We start from the raw sequence: 26359 nt of genomic DNA, 5'->3' as shown, positions 1-26359 counted from the left end.
CTTAATAACACCATGTGGATATTCACTGCGTAACTGCGCGGCAGCCCTTTGGTGTGTTTCAAATGGATCGTTCCATGAGCACCAATTTTCGTTATAGTTTCTAATGGTTTAACTGGTTCATCCTCCAATTCTCTCCCTCTCTTCCCTCTCTCGTTCTCTTTCTCTCTCTCTCACTCTGTCCCTCTGCTTGGCCACGGCACTCAGCGAGGAAGAAGCTGCTGTCGCAGACGTGACGGCAGTGACGCTGTGGCTGTTAAGGGGAGTGATCTTACACTTGTGAATACTGTTTTGGGCATAAATACGCCTATATGGAGGTTTGCGCGAGATGGCGGCAAGTGGAACCGGCCGGCACGCCCACAATTAGGGCTTTGCGTGGTATATTCCACCGCAAAACGGGCGCTAATGCAAAATGACTGCCTTTGCGACGATAAAACCCTTAGGGCCCTATCGTTGTACGCCGCTATCGTTTGTGCTGCGTTTGCGCACCTCTTATTGCTATCTTCCCAGTGTATTAAGCTATCGCCTGCCTCCACCGTACAGTTTTGCGCTGGGATGACACAGGTGTAGGCGTGGCCCAGGCGTGTCGGTGGGCCTCTAGCCTATCATCTGTGTTGCGCATTTGCGCAGTCTCATTTAGCGCTGTGGGGAAGATACCGTAGGTATGTGCCGAGCGCAAAGAGAGGTTTGGGTGTTGCCCATTCCAAAATAGGCGTTCCAGCACAATGTGTTAGAAAAAGGGGCCTTGGGTGCTCTCAATTTTAACGCCAGCAAATAGCTGGTCTTAGCGCAAACAACCCCACTACGCCAGGCGTAAGCCTGAGCGCAGACAGTATTCTCCGTGCAGTGCAGGAAATAATTGCTTGGATACATTTACGCACGGCATGGATGTCACTCTCCTCGCGCCTGCACACACTCTTCTCTCCTCGAAATGCCATGTTGATTTTCAACTATAGCCTACATTGCAGAAAAAACACACCTTGATTTAATTAAAAATGAGAATTCGTCTGTCATGGTTCTATTAGGCTACATAATTCCCAACCATACAGGTTTGTGGTGTGAGGTAACAGTAGATTGCTTTTGAGAAAGTTGTGACGGTGTTGTGCCAAGCTGCCTCTCCCCACCCTGGCCGGCCCAAAACACCCAGGGCACCGACCCGTAGTGTCCGGCCAGTACAGTAACCTCTTTCCCTGCAATTGCACGCATGCAAGACCAGCTTCTCCACAGCGCGGATGGCGTGACCACAGTCAATGGCTTAACCAGAGTGGACAATTCTGACACAGGCTATTGAAATAGGCTAGAAGTAAAATCTCACACATTCCTACCCTATTAAAGAAACAAATATTTTTAGATGTGTAGGCCTATGTTATAGCCTATATGAACGAAACGTCTAATTACAGTAAGCGCACGCTTTGGGACATCACTGCGTAATTGCACAGCGGCCCTCTCTCTCTCCCCTCTCTCTCACTCTGTCTCTCTCTCTCACCCTCTCTCTTTTCTCTCGCTGTTTCTCTGCTCTCAGCAAGAAAGAAGCTGGTGACGTGATGGCGATGACGCTGTGGCTTTTAAGGGGAGTGATCTCACCTTGTGAATCCTTTATGGGCATAAACATGCCTATGGAGGTTTGCGCTGAGATGACGTGAAGCGCAGCGGGCCGACACGCCCACAATTAGGGCTTTGCGTGGCGCTATTCCAGCGCAAAATGGACGCTAACGCAAAATTACCGCCATTGGGAAGATAGAGCCCTTAATGTCTTACCTATACAGATGACACCGGCATCCTCATCATGGTCGCATGAATTGCTTCTATATGGGCACTCGGTGAGTGAAGTCTCATTGCCAGTACACTGAACATGAGACATCCAGATGTCTCCCTGTCCACGTCCAAAATGGGCCCTGCTTTTGGCCTCGAGAGCTGCCCCACAATCGAGCTCTCTACACACCACATCAGCGTCCTCAATGCTCCAGTAATCATCACACACCGTTCCCCATCTCTTTCTCTGCTGGACCTCCACTCTACCAGAGCATCGATTAGGTCCGTTGACCAGCCTAACTGCTTTATAGTCTGCCAGGTTAAAAAGTCGGTTAGTAACAAAATATCCATATTCATTTTGCATTAAAATACAGTACTGTTCAGTCTGATTCTATATCTCATGTTACTCAGTTAAAAAAAATAGACCATGTAATCACATACATTTGGACAGACCTATTGGATTTACAGTCATTGCAAATTCTCATTAGATTATTGCAGATGAGATAAATTTCCTAAAAGTTCAATTACCGTTATTTATGTTTTTATTACAATTCAAAAACAAACTTAATGCTTTTTACACAAGGGTGACATACTTTTGCAGACAACAGGAGCATCCACACAGCTTCCATTGACTTCTTGAATGCTGCACAGTGCGAGAGAGCTCTCATTTCCTAAACATCTTGTTTCGACTCCAATCATCTGACTTCCCTCATCAAAGGATGGAGATCCAGGCTGAATGCCAGGACAACTCATTTCTACACACAACACTTCCGCTGCCTTGTCCCAATCACTATTACACACTCTTCTCCACTGGCCATCATGGTAGACTTCCACTCTACCGGAGCACCGAGTAGTCCCACTGACCAGCCTGACATTCTCTGCAAACAACATTTAGAGACAATGAAACAAACTCAACAATAATGCAAGAATTGACAATCGGAATTAAATAGAATGTGCAGGATTGCTTTTTACCTTTTAAAATTTTGTGTATTCTTAAAGTCGAACTGAACCCGTATCGTCACGTGCGTCGCAGTCCGTTTTAGACTGAAAACATAATTTGTCTGAGATGACAAATTGAGAGGCGGGTCATAGTATCATGTCGATGATTTGATTTGACAATTCTGTCGACTGGCTTTGGCATTGGTCAATCATGGCGTGTTCCACCCCCAAATCGAGTGGGATTCAGCGTTTTGTCGTGCTACGTGAGTGGGATCCGCGGAGTACCAGGCAGCCAGCTGCTTCGTGCGGAGGGAGCGGACAATCCGATGAATGGGTGCTGCCCGCCCGCCTGGAATCTCCGAGGGCAGACCCCGGACAACCACGCTCTCAAACGCTCTCAAGCGCGTGCCTTTTACGCTATTTCTGTAAATACGATATCCCTGGAATGCGCGTTTTAACGAGCCAGTTACATTTCTTTGCATTCTTAGAGATTATAGTTTTTGTTTTTTGTTCATATTTCTAACAATTGGCCAAGTTAGTAGTTAGTTTATGGGATAGGAATTCTGCAGATGACAGGCACTAGGCGCCATTTTCTACTTCATTTGGAAGAGAAAATGATCCTGAAATGAAGATTTGATTGACAGCTGCATGTCGTGATATGATTGGTTGAAATGGGGTAGAAATTTGATAGTACAAGGTGACGTCAGCAAACTGTACATTACTGTTATCAATGAAATCTTGAAAAATGCACTTTTGATGTGAAAAAGTGTGAAAAACTAAAGAAATTAGACTTTTGTGATTTTGTTTGCATACATTATTAAATAGGTGCACTGCATATAGATATTTGAACGAAAAGAAAAGAAAAGTCATTTATGAGTTCTTTAAAGGCTTAAGTTACATAGCAAGGAACACTTCACACCTAAAGCTCCATCACACCAGCCGCGACACCTGCGACTTAAAACGAATGTGGGCCAGGGGTGTAAAGTGGGGGCTAATGTAGGGGGGTACAGCCCGCCCTCTCGGATCAGATGCATTTTTGAACTCGGCCTTCATTCTGATGTCAACTACACACCTGTAATGTTTTGTGACTGCATCTTGCACGGTTTTGATGCTATCATGCTAACAAAATCTGTCCAGAGACAGACAGACAGACGGACATAAACAGCGTTGGGCAAGCTAATTAAAAAAAGTAATATACTACATATTACTAGTTACTTTCATTTGTGTAGAGTGACTTGTTACTTATTACACTACTTTTGCGTTACATTCACCAAAATAACCGCAAATAACCATCGAAAAAATAATGTAAACCGTCCTGAAGTCAGTGTAAACTGTCCAATATTCTAAAGGTTACTTTTTTATTTTGTTCTTGTCATATCTAGTGGTTATTTGCATAAAAACACACAATTTGATTAGGAAATTATTGTATCCTTATTTAAATCTGTGCTTTGATTTTTGTGTGTGTCAGCTTTTCCTTCTGATTGGCCTCAGTAGGCATTTCTGTGTTGGATTCTGTCTGCAACCAATAGGGTCTGACTGATCTGATCTGGGTCAGATGATCCACTGATCCTGACAACCTGAAATAAAAGCAGGCTACAGTGTGAGTCAAACTGAGCAGTATCCTATGGGTAATGCAAATCTCATGACAGGACAAGCAAGAGTCTGGGTATGTCAAGTACTGACATAAGATGAGCAAATAAACCCACAGTCCAAAGTTATAACGTCTTACCTGAACAGACGACACCGGCATCTTCACCATGGTTGCAGTTATTTTGACCAAAGTCTTTATGTCGGCACTCGATGAGCGAAGTCTCGTGGCCAGTACACTCAACATCATCCAGCCAGATTTGTCCCTGTCCTCTTCCAAAGTGAGCCCCTGCTTTGGCCTCGATAGGTGTCCCACAATCGACCTCTCTACACACCACTTTAACATTGTCAAAGGTCCACAAATCATCACACACCGATCCCCAGCTGTGCCTGTGGAAGACCTCCACTCTACCAGAGCACCGCGTAGGCCCGACCAGTTTAATTTGATGAGAATCTGTTGAATTTCAAAATCAGAAATAGCAATAATAGCTGTATTGGATATGTCACCATGAACTCAGTACTTGTCTTCAAGCCTGGGCTTTCACAAGTCGGGTGATGATTTATGCATATAGGTTTTAGCTGTAGAAAGTTAAGGGAATTTACTGACCTGTAAACAGTGGTAGATTCAGTAGACCTAAAGCAGAAGTCAGAGAGCCATAATAAATGGACAACAAACTCAGATTTGGTCATGAGTCATTTAAACAGTATTGTCTTTTAACACTGTAACACTACACAGCAGCCGACGTACATGTCTGCTATGACTATCATTGCTTACCCTGTGGAATTTGGAACATCTGATATTTTATTTAAGCTTAAAATTAAATGATTTTATAATGTGAAAAGTTATGATATGCATATCATATAGTGTTGTTCTTGTTTGAGCAGTTTAGTTTGAAATAACGTTTGTCATAGGCCACTAATAGTTTTTTAATATATTTTATTTTACATTTTAACATTTTTCAGAATAACACATGGAGAAATAAAACAAAAACAGGCCCAGACACAGAGAAAAAAAAGGAAAAGGAAGAAAAAGAATATATATATATATACATACACACACACACACACACAGCCACATAACCAGCTACCAGCCACATAAGGTGCTCTTGTGCTTCTAAGAGATGCCGTGCGTGGGACCCCGCGCAAGGGGTCCGCGACTCACCCGTCGCCCCTGACCTCATCAAGATAGGCCAGAAACGGGTATAGGCTACTAATCGTTGAAGGAGCATCATTAAAAACAGTTAACCTCAAAACAAACAAAAGAAGTAAAGAAAGATGAGAATAATGTATGTATACATTTTGCACTATTTTGTGGAATTTTGGGGGAAAACTTAGCTATTTTGAATATACTGTATTCGTTATATCTTTTAGCTGGAGAATTTAATATTTTGAATGAACATTAGAAAATGAAAACTCACCTATTGACAGATAAAGAAGAAAATGCATTTCTTTGGTCTTTATAGCAGAAATGAAGACCATATTGTGTCCTCAGTGTGGAGCAAATCCTGCAACAGAGGTCCAAAACTCTAAACTGCACAAATCCTGTGACCGGGATGAAAAGCAGAACAGAAAACACTACACTATGCAAAAAAGATTGAAAGTTGTTTATTTCAGCAATTTTACAGGTTGATCAAAACCATTGTCTTTAGCAACACTGAATTATTTTGCTGTAACAATAAAATCAAATAATGTGCTAAAAGAATAAAATTTGCAATTCTCTAAAATCCTTGTCTGGCGACCTGCGACCTCCTCCCTGGGGGGTGGAGGGGGTAGCCATGCTCTAAAGTTGGACTTTAGCAGCTTTCTGGCAAAGCCAAGACACAGTTGAGTGTGTCTCTCTGATAGAGTGCACAATCAGAGTGCAGAGAGCCTCTAGGTACCCTGAATACTTCTAGCCAACAATTATTTTACAAGCCCGTTTCTGCATGCTTTCCAGCCTTTTTGCCTGGTCTGTAGTCAGGGAACTGTGCCAGACGGAGGCTGCATATTTCAGCACTGGGTGCATGTAGCCTGTGTAGATGGAAACAAGTTCTGGGTCTCGCACACCACATTTTTTCAGGCGACGCAGAGCAAAGAGCTTCCTGTTGGCTGAGGTCAACATGCGGTGCCCCTGGCTGTCCCATCGTAAACTTTCATTTCATTTTCTCAAATCCAATATAAATATGGAGTTCCTTCTTTTATTATCTATTTCGATTTTTTCAAATAAGAAATTTAGTTAATACTGAGCAGGGTTCTCTTCAAGAACCCAAACCATCAGAAATTGATGTTATATTAAATAATAGGGAAAAGAACAAGAACATTTATATCAAGGATTAACAAAGCTCTTATTGGAAGTTTAATGGTAAATACAGACAATGTAAGACAGAAGCGGGAACAAGATCTCCATATTGAAATACAGCAAGAGGATTGGTCGTATATTTGTATGAAACTTCATAAATGTTCCTTGAACCTAAGACATAAGTTAGCTTTATTTAAGATGGTACATACAGTGAACTATACATAGGGTGTTCCTCCAGAGAAACGTAATAAAATGAACAAGATGTCATTTATCTGCTGGCGTTGTAAAAAACAAAAAGGCAAATTTTTTCATATGTTTTGGTCATGTGATCCACTTTGTTTATTTTGTAACTCTGTAATCAAGATAATATCACATTGTTTACATGTATCTATTCCCCTTTCACCTCGCCTATGGTCCCTATCGTTGCAAAAGAGGTAATTTAGTGTCTGCACTGGTTTTGCCCTCGTTTAAAGCCGCACGCAATGCAAATTGGGGGCATGCACAAGCGCATGCCTGTTATAATTGTACTGGACAATGACATAGGTGTGCCACATGCCAAACCAGGCGTTTCGGCGCAAAAATGTGGGGATAGATGCCATTATCCTATCATCAGCAGCGTGCAATTACTTTGCGCTAAGAGCTTTTAAAAGCACCATATTCTCTGTGCTGCGCAGCGCAGAGTGGGGACACCTCGGCATTCCGAAATGTCGGCACTCCGAAATACCGGCATTCCGACAAAATTGAGATCTGTCTCGCCATTGCGAAAGAACCCTCCCCCAGACCCTAACCTCCCCCAGAACCTAACCTCTTGGCGAAACATTTTTTGGAGATAAAAAGGGCCGCCTCTCCGAAAGCATAGAAGTCAATGATCGGAATGCCGACACTTCGGAATGGCGAGCTGACCCCGCGCAGAGTAACATTCCTTTTGGATATGTCATTACGCATAGCCTTGCCACGCCAGGACATAAAATTCTGCTGCTAAAATTGGGTATTAGCAGATAATTCAGTGAGGCAATCAACTATAACTCACTGAGAAACTTCTATCACATCGCAAAGAGGGAAATTAATTGAGAAAACTTGTTGGACAATGGACATAGGCTATTCACCTTCACCTATCCCATAACCCGGAGGGTCGTTGGCACCACAGACGATCTGTCAATAACCTCTCTCCATCTCTCCCTGTCCTCGGCACGAGTGAGTCCACTCTATTACGCATGGAGAGAATTACAACATATTGCATGCCTTGCGCAAAAACACGGGACGGGGATCTGATTGGTTTGATTGATGTAACGCCCAGTCATTGCCTGGCCACACCTGTGAATAATTCTGGTGCTTAAGACCGCCCAAATCCCGTTTGCGCTGGCATTTGGGGGCGCAGATGATTTGACACGACTCTAATTTGCGCCTGCGGCAGGTGTTGTGAACGTTTCCGCATCCCCGCCAAGAATTGCATCTCCACCATATTTCGGGGCTGTTTTAACTTAGAAAACATGGAGGTCACGTCTACCCAGACAATTATATAACTTTTAAACAGTTACATTTCTGTATAAATCATTACAATATGCTCCCGTGAGGTGGGGATGCGCTTAGCTGCTGCCGGGCGGGGGTGCAAAACTCTGCATAATACCTGGACACTTGCGCAAGGCAGACTGCTATTGTTAAGGCACACAAACAGGTGCGCAAGCGCAAATAGGGGATATCGCCTGTACCAAGATAGGGCCCTATGGGCTCTATTCTCCCACAGGCCATCGGCGCTATTACGGGCCTTAACCGCAAAAAAACGTGCCTTGCGCCTGTTTCGGCAAGATAGCAATAGGCTTTAGGCTGCCAAATGCGCTTTAGGCCGAATGGGCGTGGCGCAGTCCCAAAGTGGGCGTGTCGGCGCTAAATACCAGCCTAGTGATATCTTGGGACCTGGCGTACATTTAGCGCTTTGCGCTTTTGAAAAGCAGGCCTATTCTGTGCCTTCACTGCCTCTTCTCTGTCACCCTTCTCTCTCTCTCTCTCTGAGTTCCCAGCATGCATTGTGTTTCTCCATTTCGCTACTAAATAGCAACCAAATGAGCCAAAATAGATATAAAAGGTAGTTCTAAATTAATGTGTAATGGTAACACAGCCTGCCATTGTCAACATTTCAATATTGGACCAAATAAAACATCGAAATGAAAACACCACCCTATGTGAAACATATATGTCCTCCTGGGCCTATATATACCCCTTGTCGAGTTAACGTGATTTAGAGAAGTAACAGCGGAACGCGCTTCGGAACGCGCTTCTAATGGCATCTGCTATACTGTGATGTCCCTCCAATAACTTGGCCCTATTTCACATTTAGTTTTACAATAAAAACACATTTATGCAATGACTTGACATAATGTAGGCTATATTTATGTGCATCATCCTTCCTGCAGCAGGCGAGAGAAAATGATATCTTTCTGGACAAACTTTCACCAATCTAATAGGCTATATTTTTCTAGCTGATGCATAGAACATTATTTTCACTTTGATCTTGCTATAGTGTAGCGTATTTACATGCTTGCAGTATTTAAACTGCAGTTAGATTGGTTTGAGAAGCATCATAATATGGAATAATAGCCGATATATGGAGACAGACGGGATGAAGGGAGGTGGGGGGGGGGGGGGATCAGAGGCTTGGGTTTCGTCTGGTTTTGCGGGACCAGTGGAATTGGAGCTAAAAAGGCAAGCGTGCCATTCGTTTATTGCACTTATCCAATGAGCATGACAGTGCATAATTTTACGCCTAAAAGGCGTGGTTGTAATGCTTTGGGCTGCATCTAGCGCCAGCACGACGATATCAAGTGTGCCTGTCCACGCCCACTGCTTTGATCTGCGCCTGCCGCTCGGCCTAGAAACTGCGCCGATGCAACGATAGGGCCCTATGTCTTTTGGGAACTTGTAGGTCTGATAGGTGGGATACATATGCAAGCAAATACATAGATCTTGCCCTGTTGGTAGCTAGGAAATGCATAGCTTTAAATTGGAAAGCATCCAACCCCCCAGCTGTAGTTCACTGGTGGAATGAATATCGTGTTAACGAACATTGGACAGACGGATGGACAACCCGGATCCATAATACCTCCGGCCTGGCTATCGCCGGCAGAGGCATAAAAAACAAACGTGGGCTTTTCTTTTCGCATGCTAGAGATGATGGTTTATATGAAGTTATATTGTCTCTGCTAGCACACATCAGCTGACCGCAAACAGGCAAGATGCGTTGCAAACTATGCTAAAAACCCTGATTGAGACGCATATTCCGAATGTGCTGTATACATGTCCAAATAATGCTCCTAAAACCCGAATCATATCGGCATATACCTCGTCTTAATCAGAAAATGCTGAATTTGGAAAACGGCCAAATTCGGAAAATCCAACCAAAATATGCTGTTGCATGACACTTATCAAATTCAGAATATTGTCATTTTCAGAATAATAGTGGAATATTGTGTGCATGTAAATGTAGTCAATGTCAGGTCCTTCAGTTAAAAAAGCTTGGGCATACTGAGTGACAAGCAAATTAAAAAATAACACTTCATATCAAAAATATTCCCGACCCCTTCACTAAACTGTCACAAGAGAAAATGATGCTGCTGATTACACCGGCATTATACATAGTAAAATATATCATACAACTATTCACATTTCTAGCATACTGTATCAGTGTATGAACTATGTAGCTACGCTAATCTCAACATTAGTTTCACTTAAAATGAGATATACAAACTAGAGCCCGACCGATATATCGGTTCGACGATATTATCGGCCGATATTGGCCGATTACCGATATATCGTATCGGCCGATATGGTGCGCCGATATTGCAGATTTTTTTTTTTTTAAGTTATAGGCAGCATGTTGTGTATATTTGATATTTTTTCTTAACTATTTGTTCTATTGTGTTGTTGTATTTCTAGTTATTTATAATTATTAAATTCCCAGTTAAGTTTACTGTTTCATTGCATTGAGTTTATTAATAAGCTGTAAAATATCCTGCCTACATTACATATTTCAATTCATGTCAATTATATCTTTGTCAAGTGTTTGATATTCGAGGGTTGCTGATGTGGTGCCTCCTCTGGTCGTTAAGGGCGCCTGTTCGGAGGGAGGGGAACTCGTTGGAATAGCGTGATCCTCCCACGTGCTATGTCCTACCGGTGAAGCTTCCCCTGTCAGGTGAAAAGAAGCGGCTGGCTAACTGCCCATGTGGAAGCATGGAGCCAGTTTTCGGCTCTCCCCAGATTGGCAGAGGGTGGAGCAGCAACCAGGATAGATAAATTAAAAATTAGCACTAATGGGGGATAAAAATTTGATAAAAAAAAAAGAATATCGGCCGATATTATCGGTATCGGAATTCTTTTACTCCCTAATATCGGCATCGGCCTCAAAAATCCAGTACCGGTCGGGCTCTAGTACAAACATATTTACTATACCGGCCCCCTAATCTTCCTATCTATCTTAAAATGTGTGCAATCACACTTTATGACATATTTGTTCCTTGAGTCATTTCTAAATGTAATGCCATCATTTTGGTTATGAGTGAATGAGTTGGTCAAGCTCGTAACACATTTGCCCAGTCAAGTCTTCAGGGGCATTTCTCTCAACGGAGTCACCAAAATAAACGTTGTCTTCAGTGCTGCAAACATTTCTGTAGTCATTGTTGCATCTCATGTTGTAGTCCCTGAGGAGGATAAGAACAAAATGAACAATACTCTCTTAGTGATAGGCTAAATGTCGCTCTCAGGTCTTTCAGGTAATTCTCAAATAAAATGTATATATCTTGGCAAATATCATCAGCTGCTTTTTCATTTTTTTTTTCCTACCTTCCGTCAACTGCTCCATCTCCTTTGTCTTCTGTTTCTGGTTTCATTACCACTCCAACTCTTTGATTAAACCAAACGATGGCACCTGCAAAGTGGACATATTACTATAATGACAAAAGCAGTCATTCAGCTCTTTAAGCTAAAACCAAGTAAAGGTAAAATCATTATGTGACATTGAATGAAGAGGTAATGTTAAAGAGGACAGTGCAGCAGTTTTCTGATCTGTAAAGAGTAGTACATGTGTCACTCACGGGCACTCTGTCCTCTTCTTTTCCACACCAGGTAAGAGATGAGCAGCAGGAGCAGCAGCAGCAGTATCCCACACACAGCTCCCGAGATGAATGACAGGTGTGAGGCTGTTGAGATGGTCAGATCATGCAGGAGTAAGGAACATTCAGAGAAAATAGCTAGTCACAGAATATTTACTTTAAAATATAATTAAATCTCCTGGACATTGGTGAGTACTGGATCTTACCTAATACCGTGACTTGGAGCGACTTGGAGGGAGCAGAACAGAAGGACGATGTAGAGACGTTGAGACCGTAGATGCAGCTGTACTCTCCCTGGTGTTTATAATCCATTGTGAGGAATTCAAAGGAAGCCAAGTAGAAGACAGAGGAGTTGACAAATGCCTGCTTGGGTTCAGTAATGCTCAAGTTAGACATCGTCAGATAGAAGAAACCCCCAGGATATCTGGAATGAATGGAGCACTTAATGGAGAAACTGCTGCCCTTGGTGACCTCCACTTTGTCAGGGCTGAAGACCACCACTTGTGGAGATGTCAGAGAGATGCTGGGCTGCTCCAAAGTCACTGAGGAACACAGACACAGACTTATGTGAGTAAATAGTAGACATAATGAAACCCTACTCCTACTGTCTGTTAGAATAAAAGTTTATTCAGTGTTTTGAAATCCAAAAAGTCGGAGAAAAACCCTCTTTACCCTGGCGTTTCAAGACTTAGCTACATTGATTTGGTAGGCAAGTGCATGTTTTTAATTGCATTTTCTGTATTTTATATCTAATAGTGTTGTTGACATTGGTAATACTTTGAAACAATAAAGTAATACAGGCCCATATGATACAATGGGTTAGTAGGGCGTTCCCTACAAATTAAACTCTTCAAGGGTGTAAGCGAACATTTCCCAAATATATATGGCCAAAATAAATACAGATTGGAAATTTCATTGGTAATTGAAACTGAAATATTTCGATCTGTGTTTTGGATCTCATGTAAAAATTGAGCGCACTCAGTAGAGTGCATACTTCCGACAAACTTTCGACAAAGCTTTGCGGTGTTACATGAATCTGTTATAATATATAATAATATATAAATATAATATAATAATTAGGTGCCTTGTTGTAATTGGCCACGCCCACTGTTACACCCCCATTTTGCAAGTGGGCATGGAAAGTTAATCCGTTGAAAACATTTCGTGCAAATCCATTCTTAAAGGTCCCAATTCGTGCAGCTGTAACCTCTTAAAAACGTGTGTCTCTGGTCCATAAAACATGATTCTCGATTAATTTGTCGAAAATATAGCAACCCCGTTTGTTGTGACGGAGTTGTCCCTTCCTCATCTCGTTGCGTCCCAAGAATGGTCTGTTTCTATAATATATTCAGAACTAACAGTTCCCATTGGCCGCTGAGGGAGAGCCCGCCCCAGGCTCCCAGCGGCCAATCAGATTAGCGTCTGTGGACCAGCACGCTAGGTTGTGTCCACAACTAACGCTATCGCTAACTTAAAGTCCCTGGAAACCAAAATCCACAAAAACGTTCTAACTATGTTATTTAGGGTCTTATGTTAGTAATTTTGTGCCTCCGAAATTATTATACATTACTTTCAACCCAAAGCCTTAAAATCGCCACTTTTCTACAAGATTCTAAAAAGTACTTCCTCATTGAAGACAGCAGTGCGTGAGGTGCTAAAACGCAGGAGCTTATGACGTCATAAGCTCTATATAACCTTTGTACACGCGCGCAATCCGCACCCACCTATGGCAAGTCCGTTCTTTGCCCCCAGTGACAGCGCTGCCTCGCTGTCCGTCTCCTCTGTGTGCTGTCTGCCAAGCGCTATGCTTGTGAGATTAGCAAGGTGTCGGGTTTCAGGCCATTCTCTCTCTCTCTCTCTCTCTCTCTCTCTCTCTCTCTCTCTAGAGAGAGAGAGAGACAGAGCCACGGAGCAACGCGCGAACACACACACTCAGAGAATGGCCTGAAACCCGACACCTCTCTCTCTCTCTCTCTCTCTCTCTCTCTCTCTCTAGAGAGAGAGAGAGAGAGAGAGAGAGACAGAGCCGCGGAGCAACGCGCGAACACACACACTCACACACACACACACACACACGGTGTGTGCACTCATCTCTTTCTTTCTTTCTCCGTTTCCCCCCCCCCCTCTCTCTCGCGTTCTCCGAGAGACAGAAATTTCCCTGCTGTAGATGGGACACGCCCACACATTCCGCGGGAGATAATACACTCTAAAAAATAATGAAATCTCATGAGTTTTGCCATGGCTGTCAAACCTAAATTTATATACTTTGCGACGTTCATCATCGTTCAAATTTGGCTGGTGGCTTATTAACATAGGGTCCTGTGATGTGATTAACTCAAAATGCTAAATAATAAAGAAATATTTCTGGTTTCCAGGGACTTTAACGTTGCTACGCTAAAGAGGACATCTCAAAATGCCTAGACTTACCGAATGCACCTCCGCAGTTGCTGGATCACGTACAGTTGGCGTCGCTCCAGCTAGAAGTGTTAATTTTGTGGCTATAGACAAAATGGTGTAGGTAGCTTGTGTGAGAGAGACCCGCGCAGTATGCTTGAGGACCATCGTGACGTCCCCGATACCCCGTCTGGGAAACAGAGCGTTTTGGGGGTGTGGCTTGAAGGAGACTGCAGGGGGAAGCTGGATAGGGACAAATCCAACTGTGGCAGTTCAGAGCTTGTGACCACTCATTACAGGGAGGGATGACAGCAGTATATATGCATTTACAAGTAAAAACAGCTTTTGCACGGAATGGGACCTTTAACCTTTTGAGATATCCTGTGGGCAAACAGGAAAAAACTGAGGCAAAAACATGCCCATAATAAAACTGTTATTTAAAGGTCTTGTATACACTGACTTTCACAATTTCGAAACAATCTTTGTGTGTCTGCAGACACGTGTACTGAAATACTTAAAACTGGGTATAGCTCTGAAACCCTCACTCATTTACCATTGTTTCAAATCCAAAATACATTACATTACATTACATTACATTACATTACATTACTTCATTTGGCAGATGCTTTTATCCAAAGCGACTTACAATAACACATTTTTGTCAGCAATAGAGCAATCAACTATGCAACACAGTCTATGACAACTACAACTTCTGAAGGAACAGTGGTACAAGTTTAGTTTAGGTTAGTAGTTTTTTTGTTGTTGTTTTTTTTTAAGAGAGAAAGAAGTTACTTCAAGAAGGGCCCAAAATATTGTGTTTAAAGTGCTCCCATATATTAGTGTTTCAACTTGAGCACCCCCCAACACCATTTTCAGTGTTTCATTGGCTACATAGTGCTTATGGCAGAGGTTCTCAAATGTTTTTCAGCCAAGGACCCCTTATAAGATAGAAAATATACCGGGGACCCCCTCATTCTGATTTGTGATTTTGGGCTAAGCTTAATTGTTTCCACGGTAACATGCTTGACTTTTAAATTGATAGGTTTGTTAGATTAGAATGTAAGACATGAAACATTTTAGATTTAAAGCATACAATGTTTTCGTTGAACTATGAAGCTTTTGCACACACAAAAAAGTTTTTATTTTTATTTTCCTGACTTTTCGCGGACCTGGCAAAGTGCCACGGACCCCTGGGGGTCCCCGGACCCCCATTTGATAACCACTGGCTTATGGTGTTTCAGAAGCTGATAACTGCTGTCTCTAACAGCATATTTGCTATCATGTGCAACCAACCACATTTTCAATTTAAAGGGATAGGCCAACATTTTGGCAGTTTAGGCCATTTGCCATATTGTCTATATTAAAACTAGAACGTACATGGCTTTATTTTCCATCATCAGTAGTGCTTATGCGCTGTACAGATGACTGCACACAGCACATGTGCCACATGGCAAACAAGGAAGTAACTACAGTTATACTGTACACTCCAGTTAGTTTGGTTACTCTTTGTTTTGTTCTCGGTCTGGATTTACTACGAAAATGACCGTTTGACATAATTTTGGATTATTATTTCATCACGTGGTGAGTACAGGAGTCACAACATGTACATGTGAGTGTTTATGGTGCTGTTTGAATGTGCATTTTGGGCGACTGAACCGAAGGCAAATATCCCATTTACTGCCATTGTTAGCGCTAAGCTATTAGCATTTGAGGGCTCTACCACAGTTTGTACTGCAGTGCACACAGATTGAAAATAAAGCCATGTATGTTCTAGTTTTAATATAGACAATATGGCAAATGGCCTAAATTCCAAAAAAGTCGGCCTATTCCTTAAAAAAAAAGATGCTGACCTGTGACAGAGAGCTCAGCCAAATCCCCTTGTGGATAGCTGATGTCTTGATCGTCTATTCTCTTCTCATATTGGCAGTAGTATGACCCGTTATGGCTGAAGTCCACTTTAGAGATGGTGAAGGTTGCAGATCCATTATCAGAGTATTTTGCCATTCGGAATGTGCCTGCCTTGTTTTGCAAGACGAACGTCCCACCCACGTGTCCCTTTACCATCGTACAGTTGATTTCAACCCTGTCACCCCACTTTACCTCTGGACCAGGACTCACGGTGATTTGGGGCTTCGATGGAGTACCTGAGACAGATAATTGGTTGTAAATGTGATGTTTTCATTATGGCCAACTCAGTTTCATCCAACAACTATTTAGCGATGAATAAAAATGCAGTGAGGGATTTGAAGTAAGCCACGCCTCTTACCTAAACAGGTGACACTAGCATCTTCATCATGGCCACAGTTATTTTGTCCAAACCTGGGATGTCTACATTGAGTGAGAGCATTCTCTTGACCATTACACATTACATCATCCAGCCATATTTGACCAGTGCCTCTCCCAAAATGGGCTTTCTTATGAGCGGCGACAGCACGACCACAGCCAAGCTGTCTGCACACCACATGAGCATTATCCATCCCCCACTCATCATCACACACTGTTCCCCAACGGTCATCATGGAGGATCTCCACTCTACCAGAGCATTCCCCTGTTCCACCAACCAGTCTAATCGGCTCTGGAAATGACAAAAAATAAATAAAAAATACAAGGATTATTTGTGTAAAGGACGTCCTATGTACTCTCTGTCCATCCTTCGTGCACTCAGTTAGCTCCAGGGGAAAGGTGACTATCCCTAACCTGGCCGTTGTGCCTATAAGGTTACGGGTTCTTGTTCTGCCATTATTCTGGTGACCTTCACTGCTCCTCCTGAGGAGCAACAGGCTCAGAGTTTATGCCCAGTCCGTGCCTTGCACACTTACATGCACAAAATGAAGGGCTCACAAAGGGAACAGCTGTTGATCTCCTGGGCTAATCCTTGTTTGGGCAAGCCCATCTCCAAGCAACGCCTCTCACATTGGGTTGTGGACAGGGTGGGAATTACATGGAGGCCATCAGGCCATGGCCTGTGTTGCCCCTCCCTCTGGCCGTGATGCCCTGAGATCCCTAAGGCCACCTTGGCAGTGCCCTGCTAGCAGCCTGCTACTGTCAGTTGCTTTAAAAGCATCAGTGGTCTCAGTTTAATGTAGCCTATCCAATGCAAAGGATGGGAAATTGAATCATTTTAACACACATTTCAGAAAAATCACTCCTCAGTGATTAGGCCTTGTGCCCTAAAGAAATTGATGGCCTTGCCCCTAAAATGACAAAATTCCCACCCTGGTTGTGGAGGCTATCACCTTAACTTATACGAGTCAGTCACAGCCACATAGCCACCTCAGGGGCTCCGTGCGCACTCTACTCGTGCAGGATGATGTCAGATATTATAATGGTCTGATGACTGACGTATGATAGACAGATAATACAGTATATAGGCTACAGTAAATAGCTAGCGTTAGCCTCTGGTGTTATCTAGCTGTTAGCCGTTAGCTATGTTTGCTAACTAAGTGGCTCAAAATGCCATCGATAATAACTGTTGACCAGTTCGAGTCACGCTCTTTCCATAAAGCCCACCAGCGATATTTGATATTATAACAATGTTGTGGCTCTAAACTATTGTTTTGGAGATGCGGGGAGACTGTCATGGCGCCATGACTGCTTCCGGTATTTCCAGTGTGGGGGCAGGCAAAGAGTTTGATCAAGACAAGACGCGAAGCTGTTCTGCCTTCTTTTCTTCTTTTTTACAAACAGCGCGGCAGTCTCAGTCATGCTGCAGTAGTGGAACAAGCTATTACCCTTCGGTTCTTATCAGAGTAAGTTATTTTTCTCAGCGAGTATAAAATGTTTTTTCAACGTTGATTTTTCGTTGAAATCTGGGTGATATTGGGTTTGAACGTCTAAGACCTAATTCCACCCTCTTTTCAACTGGCTAAAATGCGGTTACATCAACGTGTCAAAAAACACAATTTGGTTAATCATTATTAATTAATTAATACACAGGACAAGATGTTACTATCCCTTGTGCCAAAATCCGAGGAAAAACACATTTAGAAGCCCAATCCAGAATAAAACAAGCTAACAGGCTAACAAACTAATAAACAAGACACAAATCACCAGTTACCTACCCTCAACAGCAGTATGAAGCATGTCATTGGGGTTTTCAAGTGGGCACCTTCCTTCACCGACGTTTCGTTAAGTTAGGCCCACGACACCTCAAGAAGGCTTAACGGTGTAATCCAGCGTCCTGGAAACACCCCCCTCCATGCTACCACCGCACAACTGCATATTACCTCACTATCTAAGCCTAGCTATCCAGGTCGGTTCGGTATGACATTCCTGCACACCACCACTGTCAATGATTCAGCCCTGTTGATGCGGACCGTTAATCATGACCAACAACAAACAAACAATCCCTAACTACACCACCACTGTCAATGATTCAGCCCTGTTGATGCGGACCGTTAATCATGACCAACAAACAATCCCTAACTACACCACCACCGTCAATGATTCAGCCCTGTTGATGCGGACCGTTAATCATGACCAACAACAAACAATCCCTAACTACACCACCACTGTCAATGATTCAGCCCTGTTGATGCGGACCGTTAATCATGACCAACAACAAACAATCAATCTGACCTTAGCGAGCTCCCCAGCTAGCATGTTTCCTCCTTATCCACAGCCATTCACTTGCTCGTTCTGCTGCCTGAGACATGTTGCTAACCGCACGTTTCAGGCTCCGTCCCCGAATGCCCAACTCAGTTAGTAAGGCAATAACGGACTTTGCCACAAAACCACGGCAGCCCACCTCTACAGGCCGCACTCGAGCCCTCCAACCTCGCTGCTCTGCCTCTGCTGCCATTTCAGCATACCTAGCTTTCTTGCGCTCATAAGCCTCCTCAACTCGATCTTCCCACGGGACTGTGAGTTCGATAAAATAAACTCTCTTCTCTACCTCAGACCACAGTAACAAGTCCGGACGTAGCCGGGTGCTAACTATATATGCTGGGATGACTAGCTGTTCATTCAAGTCAACCCTCATTTCCCAGGCTCCACCTACACTTAGCTGCCCTAACTTGTGCCTGACCTTAATTGGTCTAATCTTTTCTCCCTCACGTACAAATTTGATCTGTCTATTCTCTTTGCTAGCAACTAGAGAATTTACTTCTAGCCGCTTTTCCTCAACTGCAGCTGCCAAACATTTCAACACCTGGTTGTGACGCCAGGTGTATCGCCCCTGGGAGAGACTGACCTTACACCCTGACAGAATATGCCTCAATGTACATACACTAGAACACAATGGGCAGGCACCATCCTCGCCCAACCACTGATTTAAGTTCTGGGGAGATGGCAGCACATCATAAGTAGCCCCTAGAATAAATCTAATTCTGCTGGCCTCCATGCTCCACAACTCTCTCCACTTCAACTTTCTCTTCTCTACACTCTCCCAGTTCACCCACTGTCCTTGCTTTGCCTGCGACACTGCCTTAGTACATCTTACTGCCTCCTCTTGCCTATGTACTTCTTCAACTACCATCTTCCTCTTTTCTATTACTGATGCCTTGTTCCACACAGGTTTCCCTATGCACAACCCTAAGCCTCCACGCCCATGCTGCACCTGACCTATGATATCCCTGTGTCTAAGAGCTGACTGTGCTTGCTGTACTGCCTCCTTTGGGTTCCACTTCCTCCCTGTTTTAACTGTGGGCGCTACACTCCTAACCACTGGATCCTTTGACTGAGTCAGAGTCATTTCCAGTCTAACCTTAGCACACTTGAACTCCTCTGTCAGGCTAGATAATGGCAATTCCAATATGCCTTTCCCATATAAGGCTACACTGCTTAGGCAGCGTGGGACTCCGAGCCATTTTCTAATGAATGAGTTAATCATCCTTTCTAGCTTTTCTACCTTTGAAAGGGGAACCTCATACACTGTCAGTGGCCACATCAACCGAGGCAACAATCCAAACTGCAAACACCACAACTTTAACTTTCCTGGGAGCCCTGACTTGTCTATACTTGAAATACCTTGAATCATTTCCTGCCTCACCTCCTCAAACTGTCCCTTATCACTGAGACTTGCATCATACCATCTTCCCAAACTCTTGACTGGTTTCTCTAACACTGTAGGCACCACCTCATCATTTATAACAAACTTCTTACCTAATACCCTCCCTTTAATGATTGAAATACTCCTGGACTTACTTGGCTTCACTTTCATTCTAGCCCACTGCAGATTACTATTTAACTTATCCAACAATCTGCTAGTACATGGAGCGGTTGACGTCATAGTCGTCATGTCATCCATGTATGCCCTAATTGGAGGGAGCCGCAGCCCTCCCTGCAGCCTTTCTCCAACTTTAAACGTTCGTTGTACCGTGAATTAGAGGCAATATTGATAATGTGTGAATTGGTATTTGTCCAATTCATTGTGTAACTGAGAGTTGAAATCTGGTTTACACAAACACTACATTTCAACGCATTTTGTGTCACATGAAATATCATAAATATGGGACTATATAGGCTATGTGCTGCCAGCAAAAAGCTTCCAGGAGACAACTATGGTTAATACTTTAGCTCAATACTATAAAATAATGAATTGAATTCCTGCAGTAACGCACATGCGCAAGTACTTAGTCGCTAGCTGTGACTGACTACTGCCCAGAATTGAATCTGAAGCAATACTGCATCAAGTGTGGAGCGAGGTGCTCTGGGCACGCTATGTTATTGTAACAGACTGTATACAAGGCTCTGTGTACCCCCTGAGTTGCCAGTGTTAAATGAAGTTAACCTCTGAAACATAATTTTAGTCTGTTACATAATATAATAGTCGGGTACACATGATATGAAATACACCTGTCCCTGATCGTTTAGTCTGTGGTACCGTACAATCATGTACACAAGTTGTGTACGAGATAGAAATAGAGACGGAGTATATATGTGCCTGGCGCCCCCTATATTTTCAGTGAATGGATAGCTTAGTTGGTAGAGCGCAGTGGTTAGAATTAACAGCTTTACCTGCACAGACAACACCGGCGTCTTCTTCATGGCCGCAACGTGTCCTGTTGAAACCTCTCACTGAGCATTGCTGGAGAGATGTCTCATTTCCAAAACAGGATTTGCTAGCCTCCCATACTGGCCCACTGCCTTGACCAAAGTGGGCGTTACCAGGAGCACTTACAGCAGCACGTCCACAATCCAGCATCTTACACACCACCTCAGCATCAGCCATGGTCCAGTCTCTACCACACACTGTTCCCCACTCATCAGCATGTTTGGCCTCTACTCTACCAGAGCATTTATCAGTGCCGTTGACCAACCGTATCGCCAAACCATCTGTCAGGGCAAGAAAGTTCAAATGAATAAATGCATTTTTAATATTGATATGGTAGAATAAAAACCAGATCAAAGGAAAATACCAGGATCCTTTTTTTTACCCTGCTTGCTTCTGTCATTGCAAGTCTATCTTAAATCATCGCTAAGCAGTGCAGCCAAAGGCCAGATGCAGGTTCATATGGTCGTGTTTCACAAGTGGAAGTTTTTGCCAATGGAAATAATGAAATGAGATTTAAATTGTTTTTCAAACCACAGGACTGTGACTGCAAACCATTGACTGCATATATTACCTGGACGGACTGAGCCCATTGGTTTTTGATACCCCAAAAAATTGAATCTCCTGCTTCCTGCTAAAATGTTTGATTACCAGGATAGAGTGGATGTCTGCGCCAAGACTTCATTCTTTACAGTCCAAGTGATGTGAGAATACAGTTGGAGCTGATCAAATGTCGATGTTTTAGGTCCAGACGGCATTTCGGCTAATAATAATAATAATAATAATAATAATAATAATAATAATAAATAGCTGCATATGAGGTGTCGTCTGACTGTAAACAATGACGGAAGGGGCGGGATGTCCGCTCTACAAATGCATAGGCTACTCCTGATTGGTCTATCCTCTCATGCTACAAGTGGACATTGTGCTACAAACTGACACGTCGTTTCCCTAGCCCCTCAAAACTCTCTTGGGTGCTGCCCGTTGGTCTGGGGCCTCAGGAGCTTTACATGCAGAATAGCTGCTGTAATGCAGTGCCTGGGGAGTCTGCTGATTAGTGTTTAATGATTTCACAGCAAATCATACAATCTCAATCCCTTCTAGCCTTTTTAAGGCAATGATGCTTCAAGTAGAGCTCATCCCTAGAGATGGCTACCATGATTGTCATGCATCCAGAGATGTGGACTTTAACATGTTAAACTGGCAACGTGTTAAACCCCAAGGCAAAAACTTTAACACTGGTATTTTCCTTCGTCATCATTTTTTGGTTGCTGTTGTGTGCTTTCTGTTACCTGAACATAAAACACCAGCAACTGAGGTGATGTTGCATGTACTTTCTCCAAGTGATCTTTGTGCACATTGGCTGAGTGAGGACTCATGTCCCTGGCATTGTATCTCATCAATCCACATCTTTCCCGTGCCGTAGCCATAGAAGCCCCTCTGGCTGATCCTGTGAGCCTTTCCACAGTTCAGCTGTCTGCACACCACCATCGCGTCATTTAGATCCCAGGAATCACCACACACAGTCCCCCACTGGCCATCATGGTAGAACTCCACTCTTCCACTACAACGACTGGAACCGTCGACCAATTTGAGATTACCTGGGAATTACAGTTGAGACATGACAGTAAATCCAGCCTCCAACATTCCCACACCCCCTCCTCTGCTGTCCTGATCGTTGCTCCAATTTGATATGTGAAAATCTTCAGAGGGCCTCCAAATGCTTTAATCACAACTCTGATCAACACAAGACTAAGATGATGTATTTGCCTATATATTTTGCAGCCTGTTAAAACCATACTGATCACGTTCATTTACATTCTGTTTCATTCTGTGGATCAGTATGCCCTCCAGCCCGCCCACATCGATCTCAGTGGGCGGGAGTACTTGCTTTGACACTGACAGTCAACTCTTTCAGCCAATCAGTGTTGCCAAATCCAATCCAGATCCAATAGGATATCGGCAAATGCACCTGCACCACTTTATAGTGCCTTGTCAAAAATTAGGGCTGGCACGGATCACGGATAATCCGTGACCCGTACGGATCAGCCCCCACGGTAAGCCTGAGAGCAGGTCACGTGGGGGATGGGTTCACCCAGGCTACAAGTGAGCTTCCTCAACCCTTCTCCCCGCTGTAAAGTCTCTCTGTAGCCCCCCCCCCCCCCCCTTTCGTTTCATTTAACGTTTAACGTTAGTGTATGAGAACGCCTGCAGCGCAGCCAGACACAGACAGGCATCATCATGGCAAGCACAAGTGAGCTTCCTCAACCCTTCTCCCCGCTGAAAAAGCACAGGAATGCGAGCAGCATGTTGCGGGCTGCACAAGATAACGAGAGCCACAACACACACACGCACACACTTTTCACGAATACATTTTCACCGGACGGTGAAATGTTGCCTTTAGGACACATAAGAACAAAACAACACGTGGGGCCACGGTAGCTTTCCAGACTCAGCCGGTCTGTACCACCCGTGTCAAGTGACTGCAGTTAGCAAGTAACAGCCAGGAAGTTATGCATAGCAGCGCCACGCTGAAACAGGAAGTTGGGTTGTTCTGCCTTCAGAGTAAAAGCATAAATTGTGTCACGAGAAAAAAATATTTTTGAGCTGTGCAGGGCAACAAATGGTTAGAGAAGTATAATAGTATTTAAAAATCGAATCTAAGATCTAATTTTGAGAGATTCTTTTTTTTTTTTTGCTGATCCGAAAAATCCGTGATCCGTGGCTCAAAATCCATTACGCGATCCGATCCGTGGGTTTTCTGATCCGTGCCAGCCCTATCAAAAATGTATCTAATCTGGAAAGGGGAGACTTGTGGGTACCCATAGAACTATTTTCATTCAGATATCTTGAGGCGAGAGGCTAGAAGCTAGACATGGTTAGTAGTACCAATGGATGCCTTAGGCTTAGGTCATCTCATATGATACCAGAACTCACTAAGATAGACCAGTCACTCTGGCTTTATAAACCTGAGGCTGCTACAGCCATTTGATTTGTAATATCACTATGAGATCGGGAAATTAACAGTAAAGGGATAGGGTACCTACCAACACTCCCTCAAAAATCGGGAGTGTTGGTAGGTAGGGCTATGCCTCTAGCGGCCCACCTGCAGTACCTTCAGGGCCCACCAGGCGGTTGCAGGTCACACTTTGACTGCCTAAGATATTTCTAAAGTCTCACCTGAACATCCAACAGTTGCATCTCCAACCTGATTGGGGCTGGTCTTGACAAATTCTCTCAGCGAGCACTGTGTGAGAGAGCGCTCCTTACCACCGCAAGCGATGGTGTATCCTCTCAGCCCACTGCTCTGACCAAATGATCCTGAGGCCGTGACAGGATCTCCACAATTAGTCTCTCTACACACCACTTCAGCTTCATGTATGTCCCAGTTAACATCATATACTGGCAACCATTGGTCAACATGGAAGAACTCCACCCTGCCTGAGCAGTAGTCGGTCGCATTGATCAGTCTGATCATATCTAGAAATCAAAGGAGAACAGAGCAACACTCAAAGTAACATAACTTAATACAGGAACTGGCACTGCATGTTCAGATTTGTATATTTAGTGAGTTAATTCAAAGATGATATGAACAGCATCACAGCACATTACATAATAAAGTGGCTTACTTGTACACACCACACCTAGCCTGGGTAAACCCAGCCCCCAGTGACCTGCTCTCAGGCTTACCCTGCTTACAGTCACAAGGTAACCTGTTTATAGTTAGATACTGGCAGGTCCTAGACCATAAGAGTGATATGACAAAAACTCTGAAACAGAGTGGTCTTTTCCTTTAGGAACACTCTAGACCATGTGTTCTCATTTTTTGAGAGCACCTGTGAGTGATGCTAGTGCAAGCCAATGGAGATCCAAGAGTTTTCTCTCTGACATTCAGCACAGATCCATAAATTGAAAACATTACGGAGAAATCGCTTTGGATTAATTTTATGTTTTGGAAATGGTTTGGATACCCATCACCATAAATCTGCACTGTATTTCATACAGATCCAAACAGAAAACTGCTTCTTGGCTGTCCAACTCAGTCTGCATTAGTGATGGATGAGTTTGGTAGAAATGTCCAATTCTCCCTTCGGCATGCTGTTTGGACCACTGAATTACAGAAAACCCCTGGAAAATGGTGTAACATAATATAGTAGAAGCTGTAGCATATTACCTGAACATATAACACCGGCATGGGCATCCTGAGCGTGAGAACCACAGTTATTTACCCCAAAACCTCTGTGTGGGCAGTCAGTGAGGTACTTCTCATCACCAGTACACTGAAGATTGTCCATCCAAACCCAATTGCTGCCCTGGCCGAAGTGGGCCTTGTGCGTGACTGCCATAGGGGTCCCACAGTCCATCTCTCGGCACACAACTTCTGCCTCCTGCATGCCAAATCTGTTATCACAAACTGTTCCCCATTCTTTATCATGGTAGATTTCCACTCTACCAGAGCATCGATTAGTTCCATTGACCAGCCTAAGAGGTTTACTGTCTGCCAAGTTAAAAAGTCAACAAAACAGCATAATAAGAGAAGAGTCTTCACTGTGTCTTCTACTGTCAGTGAAAACATTTTTGGAAAATGTCTCAAATTTCCATTGTACATATTTGCATTGAATTACAATTTGTTCAGTCGGATTCTATCTCATGCTACCCAGTTTAAAAAAGCAGACCATGTAATCACATACAATTTGGACAGATTTTGGATTTAATCACAAATTCTCATTGGATTATTGTAGATGAGATCAATTTCCGAAAAGTTCACTTCACACGTATGTTTTAATTGCAATTAAGAAATCAAGAAAATTATACTTTTTTTTTTTTTTACACAAGGATGACATACTTTTGCAGACAACAGGAGCATCCACACAGCTTCCATTGAATTCTTGAAGGCTGCACAGTGCAAGAGAGCTCTCGTTTCCAAAACATCTCGTTTTGAGTCCACTCATCTCACTTCGCTCATCAGAGGATGGTGATGCAGGCTGAACGACAGGAGCCGCACAACCAACCTCTACACACAACACTTCAACCTCTGCCTCGCCCCAATCACTATGACAGACTTTTCTCCAGTGGTCATCATGGTAGACTTCCACTCTACCAGAGCACTGATTCGTCCCATTGACCACCAGCCTGACATGCTCTGGAAATAAAATTGAGAGACAATGAAATTACAGAAAACACCTGCAAAATAGAAATTAACATGTGGAGTAGAAGCTGTATTACCTGAGCATATAACACCAGCATCCTCATTATGATTACAGCTATGACCCCCAAAACCTCTGTGTGGACAGTCAGTGAGGGACTTCTCACCAC

The 26359-nt window shown here is 43.5% G+C and overlaps 2 protein-coding genes across 2 annotated transcripts in view; both read right to left on the bottom strand.

Moving 5' to 3' along the window:
• LOC310782391 (uncharacterized protein) overlaps positions 1 to 5800 on the bottom strand; it is a 61204-nt gene extending 55404 nt beyond the window's left edge. Inside the window, exons 1-5 of the mRNA XM_083643055.1 lie at positions 5694 to 5800; positions 4883 to 4909; positions 4418 to 4729; positions 2343 to 2627; positions 1756 to 2061 (exon numbers count right to left, since the gene is read on the bottom strand). Of these exons, the coding sequence (XP_083499181.1) occupies positions 1756 to 2061; positions 2343 to 2627; positions 4418 to 4729; positions 4883 to 4909; positions 5694 to 5754 (991 nt within the window). The 5' untranslated portion in view covers positions 5755 to 5800. The remainder of the gene's footprint in view (positions 1 to 1755; positions 2062 to 2342; positions 2628 to 4417; positions 4730 to 4882; positions 4910 to 5693) is intronic.
• Positions 5801 to 10769: 4969 nt separating this feature from the next.
• On the bottom strand, positions 10770 to 25437 carry LOC310782390 (scavenger receptor cysteine-rich domain-containing group B protein-like; the record flags this gene model as incomplete). Its single annotated transcript, XM_083643054.1, has 10 exons — positions 10770 to 11247; positions 11390 to 11474; positions 11641 to 11745; positions 11865 to 12200; positions 15903 to 16196; positions 16319 to 16627; positions 21010 to 21327; positions 22336 to 22644; positions 24224 to 24523; positions 25218 to 25437. The coding sequence occupies 10 exons, from the start codon at positions 25435 to 25437 to the stop codon at positions 11100 to 11102; spliced, it is 2424 nt and encodes an 807-aa protein (XP_083499180.1). The 3' UTR covers positions 10770 to 11099.
• Positions 25438 to 26359: the final 922 nt, after the last annotated feature.

This window comes from Poromitra crassiceps (genome assembly GCF_964638095.1).
Source record: "Poromitra crassiceps genome assembly, chromosome: 9".
Lineage (NCBI taxonomy): Eukaryota > Metazoa > Chordata > Actinopteri > Beryciformes > Melamphaidae > Poromitra > Poromitra crassiceps.
This window is presented reverse-complemented; position numbering and strand designations above follow the sequence as displayed.